The 10223-nt window shown below is 34.4% G+C and overlaps 1 protein-coding gene across 2 annotated transcripts; it reads right to left on the bottom strand.

Annotated features, from left to right (window-relative positions):
* Nucleotides 1–2722: 2722 nt before the first annotated feature.
* BGAL17 (beta-galactosidase 17) lies at nucleotides 2723–8379 on the bottom strand. 2 transcript variants are annotated; one of them, XM_078991342.1, is made up of 19 exons: nucleotides 8099–8379; nucleotides 7898–8008; nucleotides 7261–7456; nucleotides 7010–7098; nucleotides 6764–6844; nucleotides 6574–6668; nucleotides 6344–6414; nucleotides 6172–6262; nucleotides 5976–6093; nucleotides 5287–5379; nucleotides 5139–5187; nucleotides 4866–5053; nucleotides 4716–4787; nucleotides 4437–4586; nucleotides 4306–4356; nucleotides 4053–4221; nucleotides 3836–3972; nucleotides 3658–3723; nucleotides 2723–3005 (listed from the first exon to the last, which is right to left on the bottom strand). In XM_078991342.1, exons 1-19 carry the CDS (start codon nucleotides 8237–8239, stop codon nucleotides 2901–2903), a joined length of 2073 nt encoding a protein of 690 aa, XP_078847468.1. In that variant the 5' UTR covers nucleotides 8240–8379; the 3' UTR covers nucleotides 2723–2900. The 2 variants fall into 2 exon arrangements, with proteins under 2 accessions (XP_078847468.1, XP_078847469.1); XM_078991343.1 differs by having other exon boundaries at nucleotides 7898–8005.
* Between the last annotated feature and the right edge of the window lie 1844 nt (nucleotides 8380–10223).

Below are 10223 nucleotides of genomic sequence, written 5' to 3'. Positions count from 1 at the left end.
AAAAGTACCTGAATATAGGGGTGTTACAATATGTATTGTCAAAGTATATTTCACCCACTAGGTTTGTTCTACAGCTGAGACATCGAGCTTTGCTAAGGAACCTATGGCAAGGAAATTTGGTGCTTAGCGCATTTATGATGAATGAGCAACGATGGGGCTTCAACAATGTCAACTAGTTTGTAGTCGCTCTTAATGACAAGTTGAATGGTACTGACATGATAATAGGGTGATTAAGGTATGGTCGAATGATCTGTGAACTCCTTCTAATTTTATGTTTCCATAAGGTGTGCCACTTTTGGGATCATCGGGAAGTTGGTTTTGCTCGAGGTCCTATAAAAGGTAGCAACAATGCAACCAAGTTCGAAAAGTAGCTTAGTATGGGGTCCTTCCCAGTTAAGCTTGGGTATTTATTTACATACAATCATAAAGTGAGTGATACAGTCCACAATAATCCTATATCATCCCAAAATTACGCTTTGGCGCCTAAGTTAGGATGTGAGAACTTGAACGAGAGTACAAAGAGTGAGTAGTTGAGAGATTGTATTCATCTTATTGAAGTCTTCCATGAAGGTGGTATTTATATTGTTGTTGTGGGGAGACAATGTCTGCTATTTGGCTTCAAAGGTTGTTGGTATGGTTCGGTTTTGCTAGACTTGTCTCTTGTGCTCTTATTAGGAAGTGAGCATAACACTATCCATTGTATGTTGTGATAGATTATGTCTATTATTGTTATCTCAATGGAAGATGCTTTTGTGCTAAGTTTGGAGTGCGACTTCGGTCCTTTTATTCTGAATTGCGACATTGGAGCCCGACCATCGAGTGGGATGTGCCATTAATATTTATTAAGAAAAGTAAATAAATGAATGCAACTAAAGAGTTTACAGCCCAACGGTATCAAGTGTATTGAAATTTTGTTCATCCAGTGGTTGACAAAATATATAGATTTAGTAGTAGAATTAATGTGTATGTGAGTTAGTTCTTAAAAAATATATAAAAAAAATAATAAAAAAATGAATGCAATAATTGTAATAAATAGTTTATCTTTCGAAGTAGAACTATTATTAAGAGCATTTTTATACAAAAAAATTCAATTGCGACGTGTTATAGAAATTCTCATGCATATACGAATTATATTAATAGTTTCTCAAGTCGTTGTAATTATTCTAATAAAAAGAAAAATAAAGCACAAGTTTACAAAGTCAATATCATCACATGGAAAGAGTCCTTGTCGGTGGACAAACGACGTCGTAGAGTATTTCTTGTTGTTGGGACCCATTAATGGAACACAGCGTTGGTCATGCTTATTAGATGGTGTAAGCCAATGAAACATCTCATTTATTGCTCACATCACTAACCACTCAAATGTCAAACGAGTGACATTTCATAAACAGCTCGTCCTTTTATCGTACGATTTTACTTTTAAGTTGGAAATTATAATAGGAATAAACTTGAAATAACAAGTTGAGTTTGAAGAATTGTAAGTGATTGAATATTTCATTCTGGTATTTATATTAAACTTTGATTCGAATTAAAATCAAGACTTTCTATTCTATATAGCCTCATAGATATTTTTTTAATAAGATTTAGTATAGTTTCAATGGTTTGAATCAAAACCAAATTATTATTTTGGATTCCAGATTGGTTTTGTGTATTGTCTTACTAAAGTCTTCAATGAGTAGTGAGGAGATTGTTCCTTAGTTCATATTGTCTTTAAAACTTGGTCCAGCAATTTATCGTAACTTTTATTTTAAAAGGCCATCCGAATTTAAATAATACAAAAGTAATTTTATTTTATCTCTTTTATTGTAGTTGACTAAGTGATAGATGATAGGATGACATGTTAATGTTAAACCTCATATATATACTTTATAAAACGTGTCTGAATTATGAAAGACTATACAATTAAATTATAATTTAGTTGGTTCAAATCAAATGTGAGTTTAGTTTTGAACTATTTTGATCTATATTCTGAAAACCAAAATCAATTTGGATTAGGATTAGATCAGATTAAATCAAATACGATCCATTAAAACAAACACCCTTGATCATGAGATATCAAGTATATGCATATAGAGGAAATGTCAAAACATACCTTTAATACATGGGAGAAGTGCAAAACCCATAAAGATCACATGACAATATACATATGTGACATAAGGTTATGATGCGAGGAGGTTAATGTAAAATAGATGTGGCAGTTTAAACATGTTCATTTTTTCATGAATGGATCAGGTTTATATTTTATCTTTAATATATATAAATATAAAATTAAATGTTTTAACTAGAAAATGGATTGAATGGATCGGAAGTCACCTGTGTATTTACATACATAAATCCAACTTCTTCAACTTTTTGTTAGTAATTATAGTCAACATTAATTACTCAGCAACAATTAACAAAAATAATATTAAAAAAAAAAAATAGAAAAACAACCCGATTTAAATTTATTCAACACCAAACTCCAAACCAAACCAAACCAAACCAAACCGCATATTGTTTCTTTTATTCCTATTAAAAATAAAGAAAAGTAACAAACCCTAAGGCCAAAAGAAGTGTAATTATCAAATAATTGTCATTCTTTGGTCAATATGTTACAATTTTATAATCCAGTATAATTGACAACACATGCTAAACATTTTATAATCCGGTATAATTGGTATCACATGCTGACATGTTTCCATGACATAAATAGAAATCATGGCCTCCAATAACGACCCAAATGTTAACTTGAATACAATACTTGTATAAAGAAATAATATCTATCTTTACAACAATAACACTTAAAGACATATTATGGATAGTTCCAACTAAATTATTTTAGTTTGATAAGAAAATGTCACAAGTAGTATGAACTACAGTGTAAGGTACTTCACAAAAAAAAGGTGATCATATTCATACCTTTACAACCGATGTACCCTCGTATGTTTCGAACCACAAGTGAAGTCTGACTGATTCACTGAATTGACCACGAGCTCACGCTCTGGACTTTCGAGCTCAAGTATAACCTATATAAAGAGGACAATTATGTCAGAAAAAGAATTTTGATTTAATTTGTAATCTTTATCTTTAAGTTTTGGAAGCATACATCCCTTGTTACTGATCTTATGTTTTGAAAACTATCTAACATATACCTGATTGCTATTTGATTATACGTGCATACACTTGTTTGAATTCATGAAACAAGATTTTTGGAAGTGATTTGATGACAAAAGCAAATATCTATTTTGAAAGTGTTTTGACATCCTATTTGGTCAAAGAACTTCCTATCAGAGTTTCGCTTGTAACAAAAAGATCGTGTCCTTCATTGTGACAACCAAAGTGTAGTTCTAGCAAAGAATTCAATGTTTGCCAATAGGAAAGAACATATTCAGATGTGTAACACCCACGAAATAGAGGTCAAACGTTTTAACCTTGAAAATAATTAATTGTTTTTCATAACTTAATTATTAATTTGGAAATTAATTTAATAGGTTAAACAGGGTGTAAAATCCAAGTATTTATGTAAGAAACAGTTTTAACACCGGTTGTACATTAGGCACGTATCATTAACTAATTTTAGCCTCTAATCAATTAGTTAATTAATATAGAGAAATGCTCTAAAGATGATGATGTGTGTGTGTGTGTGAGAGAGAGAGAGAGAGAGAGGCAGACTCATACCAAGACGTTTTTCCCATGACGAAGAACTGGAGCGGGAACATAGAGGTTACACTGGGGCCCGAAAGACTGAAAAAGACAAAAAAAAAAAAAAAAAAAAAAAAAAAAAAAAAAAAAAAAAAAAATTGTTAGGTAAGCTACAGCATTACAGAATCCAGTAAAGAATTAAATATAATTTTACCGGCCAGAATCTTCCGATATTGAAGTCATTGACAAATGCTACACCTTTACCCCATCCATTAAATGACATATATGTGTCTGTTACTTTGTCAACAACAAAATCACCAGTATAAAAACCCGGTTCTTTTAAATCCACTCCTGCAAAACAGCAACATAGAGTCTTGTTATTGGGCTAGTCTGTAACTTTGGGCTTAGGGTGTGTTACAAGTTGAACATACCCAAACTGCTTTTTAGGGTTTTGCGAGTAGAAGCTCTAATGAAAGTGGAATATGGCTTGTCAAAAACCGGATTTATTTTTTTGGGTTGGTTTAGATTGCTGAGAGGAATTGGGAGCATTTTCCACTTGAGTAGAGGTTTCCCATCTAAGTAAACAGGGGATAATATGCCCTAGAAAAGACAATGGTATACATTAGTTTAAGAAACCAAAGGGTATAAATGTCGTAAATTGGTTTATGTTGAGTTTTTTTTTACCTTGCTATCAAACAAGAGTTGTCCGTAATTCAAACGACCCATGTTTTCAACCTTGAACATCAACAGACAAAAGGTGTTAACATGTTATTGAAAAAAAAATAATTAGTAGTATGTGAAGTGAACTGATTTACCAGAATTAACAATTTGCTAGTGGAAGCACACCCAGTCTTGGGAAGATTAACAGGCTTATTTGACCATCGATTGATTGTTGCAACATATTGTGGTCTTTCTTTCTTGTTTTTAGAAAGACATGTAACATACACTTGGGCTCTATCATGCACCTGAAATTAAGAATGAGAAACACCACACTATATAAATATCAATGATTGAAAAACAAACGGTGGCATTTTTGTAAATAACTACAACTTCAATGTGCATTTCATGTTATGTGATGTGCACTTTATCTTTACCTTTGGTATGGACAAAGTACTCCCCTTTCCGTTTGCTATGTATTCAGAGGTATATAATAAGAATCCAAACATCTGAAAATGAGACATTGATGTTGAATTTTTTTTAAAATCAGAAAATTATTCTTTAAGATGATCACAAATCACAAAAACCTGGCCTGCAGCCTCCATTGAAATTGGATTCTCAGATTCAATAGCTTTAATGTGCACATTAGTGTCCAATATATCAAATAAAGATGATGATTTTTCTAACTGAATTCGACCATATCCTGTCTTCTCATTATTCTTAGGAACTGGAGGGAGAGAAACTGCACTGTATTTAGCAATAACTCTCCGCAATGCTGAAAAAATAAAGAATCATCTCTATCATTATTATTATTATTATTATTAGTGTCATTGATCTAATAAGAATGACCACAATATGACCTTTAAATTTTGCCCCATCCACATCACCAGACTCACTAATAGGAGCATCCTAGAAGAAAAGACGGTTTCCATTTGAAAGAGGGTAAATTTGTAAATTTGTCAATTGTTTTTATAAAAAATGTTATAAGTAAATGATGAGGTGTCTCACATAATCATAGGATGTAAGATCAGCAAGGTAATCGGATTCCTGAGCACCATTTGCACCATTATAAAATCCAAAGTTGGTTCCACCATGAGCCATCTGTAAGTTTGATTGTTAGAGGGTTTGTTTGGTATATTGGAATGGAATGATGAAGGAATGGAATGAACAAAGTAATGGAATGAGAGATTCCATTATCATGTTTGTGTGGCTTGAAGAAATGGAATGAGTCATTCAAACATGTTATGATGTTATCTTTATTTACATTAAAAAAGCTAAATGAAATTGAATTGATAAATAACATGTAAAGATATAATGTTAAATACATTACATATAAACATATTTCATACTGTTTGAAATATATACTATATGTATTTCGAATTATTCATCGCTTTGAAAAATGTTTACATCAATAAAAATAATTAAATAGATAAAAATACCACGATATCATAAAATATAATACTTTTAGTTATTTTTTTTTATTAAAGATTATATAAATAAAAGCTATTTGCAATTATAATATATCATTCCATCAGCCCAGAAAAAAGGAATCATATTATTTAAGGAATGCTCTATTCTATTCCTATGTGGCAAACAAACATGATTTTTTTATTCCATCAGAATGCTCCATTCCATTCCATCTTCAATTACTGCATACCAAACACCATGTAAATACTTTTTATAGCATACAATCATACATAAAGCACAGCAGAGCCATTCCTAGACAGAATTTTTTCAAGGGCAGATGCTGTAGAAGTTGCATCAGTTTTAGCAATATTCTCTCCCCAATGTGTAAGCCAACCAGTGTAAAATTCACTGAAATATCATCTTATCAGCATCATAAAATGAAGTGATTCAAGGATTATCCATAGGTACTTAAAGTAAGATACCTACGCAGAAAGAGGTGGTGATTTTCCTGGTGTATTAAACTCCTTTTGCAGATTAAAAATAGGCCAAGGATCCTCTCCAGTTGAAAAATCAACAGCTACAATTAATCTTTCCAATATTAGAAGCCAACAGAATTGATAAAAGATGATTATTATGCATTGATGAAATGTTATCATACCTGAAAAGACAGATTCTCCATTTATTGTTCCTTTAGTGAGAGTATCTCTAGTGCCTCCATCTGTAGTATATCTGTAAAAATCAAGAAAAAAGTGTGGTATTCGACTATTCGTATTACTTTTAGAACTCAAAAGTCAAAATATCTTCCTACCCCTCAAAGTGTATAATAAATGTCAAGTGATGAATGCTAAGAAAGAAAAGAGCATTTATTACCATATTACTTTAACTTACAGTATCAGGTCATCCCCGAGATGTGATCTTGCTAAGTTGACCAGATGATGCAGATAGTCTTTGTCAACTCCATAGGAACCAAATTCATTCTCAATCTGTAATCACAATCTACACATGATAAACTCACAATGCAACATATCTTATAACAAATTAACAATCTGTGAGCTTATAGAAATTCAGTATCACCCACCTGAACCATAATTATAGGTCCTCCTTTGTGGTAAAGAAGAGGAGCAATTTTAGGAAGTAGTATCCCCCACCACTTATCAACCTGCAACAACTCATATAAATTCACAAATGACACAGATATGTGAGATGTAAGTGTAGGAACTGAGAAAAGTTTGTTTTTTCATAGATAATTTATCATGTAATATCTCAAATGTGACTCATGTTACATAAAATGAAAACAAGGATCAATAAAGAAAAGAAGATTTACCAATGTGAGGTATGCTGGATCTGATGATCTCAGTCTGATGGCTGGGTTTTTAGTAAGTAACCAAGCAGGGAAACCACCAAGATCCCATTCTGCAACAAAAAGTGGCCTTCAATGGAGAGTGTTTATCAAGAAATAGCAAATGGATAGAAGCAAATTAATTGACATTGATACACACAGTTTGGATGTAAAGGAAATCTTGATTGATACTAAAAGAGGGAATTAAAACATTCAGATTCAGTTACTGTTTTGACCTGCACATATGTAAGGTCCAGCCCTTAGCATGACCAGTAAATCTAACTTCTGACACAGCTCAAGAAAAGAAACTATATCTGCAATAGCATTGAAATCTAGTTGACCCTCTTTTGGTTCATGCAGATTCCATGGAACATAAGTTTGAATTGCATTCAAGCCCAAAGCCTTTGCTCTTGTTAGCCTATCTTCCCAATACTGCACCCAAAGAATGACAGAAGTCAGATCATGTAAATATCTATAGAAAAGTCCATTCATCCAAATATGGAAGAGGAGGTTCTAAAATGACCATGATTGATGATTACATGTGTGTGTTATATAGCTGTAAATCCAGATGATAGTTAGTGTTTCCAAATGTATCCTCTAATATCAGGTACAGTTATTCGGTGCTAAACCAACAGCTATGAAAAAGTAATGGCAAATTTGAGTTGTAAAACGGTGATGTATCTAGTTTTCTTTTGGGACAGATCAATGGAAGAATGTAGCGATAGACATGTTACTTTGGGATAAAATGAGTATGTGTATTAGCATTCAGTCTTCAATTGGTTATGGAGTACCCAGATGATCAAAATATCTATTGAACAGATAGTAGTAGTGTGATTTAACGCGAACTTCAAGGGGAGATATACGAGACTGTACCTCAGGTAGAGTACGGAAATAATGCAAGTCCCCGCCGATGATTCTGAAAGGCTCTCCATCTTTCCAGAACATATCATCAGCAATTTCAAACTTTCGAGCATTAACAACCTGCTGATTTTATAATCAGCAGTTAGCAAATCAAAATGATCACTAGCAAAACATGAAAATTTGAAGACGTTTTACTAGATTTGGATAACTCACTTGATGATGATGATGATGATTGTGGGGTTTGAGCGAATTCGAGAGAGGGGAAGGTAGAGGAGCGAAAACAGTAGAGAAAGCAACGAGACATAGGAGAAGAACGATAATCTTCGTCGACTTCAAGCTTCGCCCTTTCGCCATCGCCGTTAACTAGATGTCGTCGCCGTCGCAATCGGCGTTTATTGTCTTTCACCTTCACTCAGCTTGCAAGTTTTCCGACCAGTTGACTCTCTTAAGCTAAGTCAGTCAATAGAGAACCGAAAATTTAGAATATTGATACATGTCCCTAACCTATCACTTAAATGATATTTGGTTCCTTGGTCTTTGAATACTTGTAACACAATTATTGTTTTTTATAATAGACAAAATTTCACAAATGGTTTTAATTCTTTTTTATTTTTCTCTAATATGGTCTTTATCAAACTTTTTTTTCTTTTTGCATAGATAATTCCTTTCTAACAAACCTTGCAAGTAAACAATCCTTATGATGGATTTACCTTTAAACCCTAATTCATTCCGAAGTCCATAACTTTCTCGATACAACTTCGATTCCGACCATCCTTATATCAATGAAAAGGTATCGAGAAGCCCTGCACTATTATCAACTCATACTTGACTTAAAGTTTCCCGAACACAAAATCTAATTTCCATAAAGGCCCGTTGCCAATTTACCAAAATGTCCATTGGCACCAAAACCAATTCCAAATGCCCGAACCATCTACATTTCATCACCCCCGCCCAAATGGGTTATGATTCGAAATAGGGCGTTACACCTCTCCTCTACTTAAATTAGATTTCGTCCTCGAAATTCATCCTTACTTTTCCCATAATGTCAACATCCTAAGTAATATGACCACAATCATGAGTTTACTACAGCCTTCCTAAGACGACTGAAACCAATCCTAGCAGAACTCACCATGCCCGAAGATGAACGAACCTTAAACCCTTGTAGAAACCATCTTTACTTTTCCCAAACCTGATATCCTGAATTGGTTTGACTTCCCGACAGATCACCCACACTGAACCACTATCATACCAATACCACAATGAATTTCAAACAAAACAAAAAACTTCTCACCCTTGAGGCTTTCATGGGGAAACCAAAATCACTGACCTTATATTGCTGCAGAATGTTCATACTTGACAGAAGGCTCAGATAATCCTTCGAGTATAAGATTCCTCCCTGCAATGGTTAGACTCAAACAAGAGTTGTGCAACAGTGTCCAATCAACCACTCTGAGATTATTTAATCCAACTGCAAGCAGCTTAGCATGCCCCGAATGATAAGCAACTCCACACATGAATCCTAAATCACTGAAACCATTCTAACTCATCTTGATGCCCCCTGTTTGCTTTCCAAAAGAAACCGAGACCTCCCTGGTCCCAACTTGTCTGCCAACTACCTGAAACATCAGACCCCTACCCGATTGCGGAGCCAAAAGACATACACTCATAGTCGCCCCACACGACTCTCCGAAAAAAATCTCGAGTGACAATAATTGCCCAAACCACCAAATCAACTGCTAAAACGAATGCTACATGACCCACTGTAGTTTTATATCATACTCGGTCTCCCACGACCTACATTTTCTGCTAAAACGAGCTGACCCACTTTGGTCCTAACCATCTGAAGAAATTTGTGACCAATCATGGATTTGCCACACCTTCACCGCTTCATAGGGGTCGGTGAATGATACGGGTCACCTCGCACTCTTACAACACTCTCACATTATCTGCCAACTAGTGAATGCTACGAGCCACCCCGCAGTCTTACAACACTTCTTCTTTAACATAGCCACCGCCCATGGTCTTACCGCTAATCTATCACTCCAAATACATCCAAAGTTGAGCACGCACTCGACCAAACACCCAAGCTGAACTCGAGTCATTACTGGAATCCCAACTCGGGTCCACCAAAAGCCTGTTATCCATCACCAAGAAGGCGCTAACCAACTGTTGGGAGGTTTACCGAACTCCCAACTCGTACAATCCTCAATACAGTCAACCAATTGGGTCCCCCCTACGGGGATGTGAAATGCACCCTAGTTTCATACATGATTCGGGTCACGGAAATCTAAACGGTTCTCCCCCACTTTGATTCAACTAAGCTCTCCCAGCATTCAAG

This window comes from Lactuca saligna, chromosome 4 (assembly GCF_052625555.1).
Source record: "Lactuca saligna cultivar CGN05327 chromosome 4, ASM5262555v1, whole genome shotgun sequence".
In the NCBI taxonomy this organism is placed as follows: Eukaryota; Viridiplantae; Streptophyta; class Magnoliopsida; order Asterales; family Asteraceae; genus Lactuca; species Lactuca saligna.
This window is presented reverse-complemented; position numbering and strand designations above follow the sequence as displayed.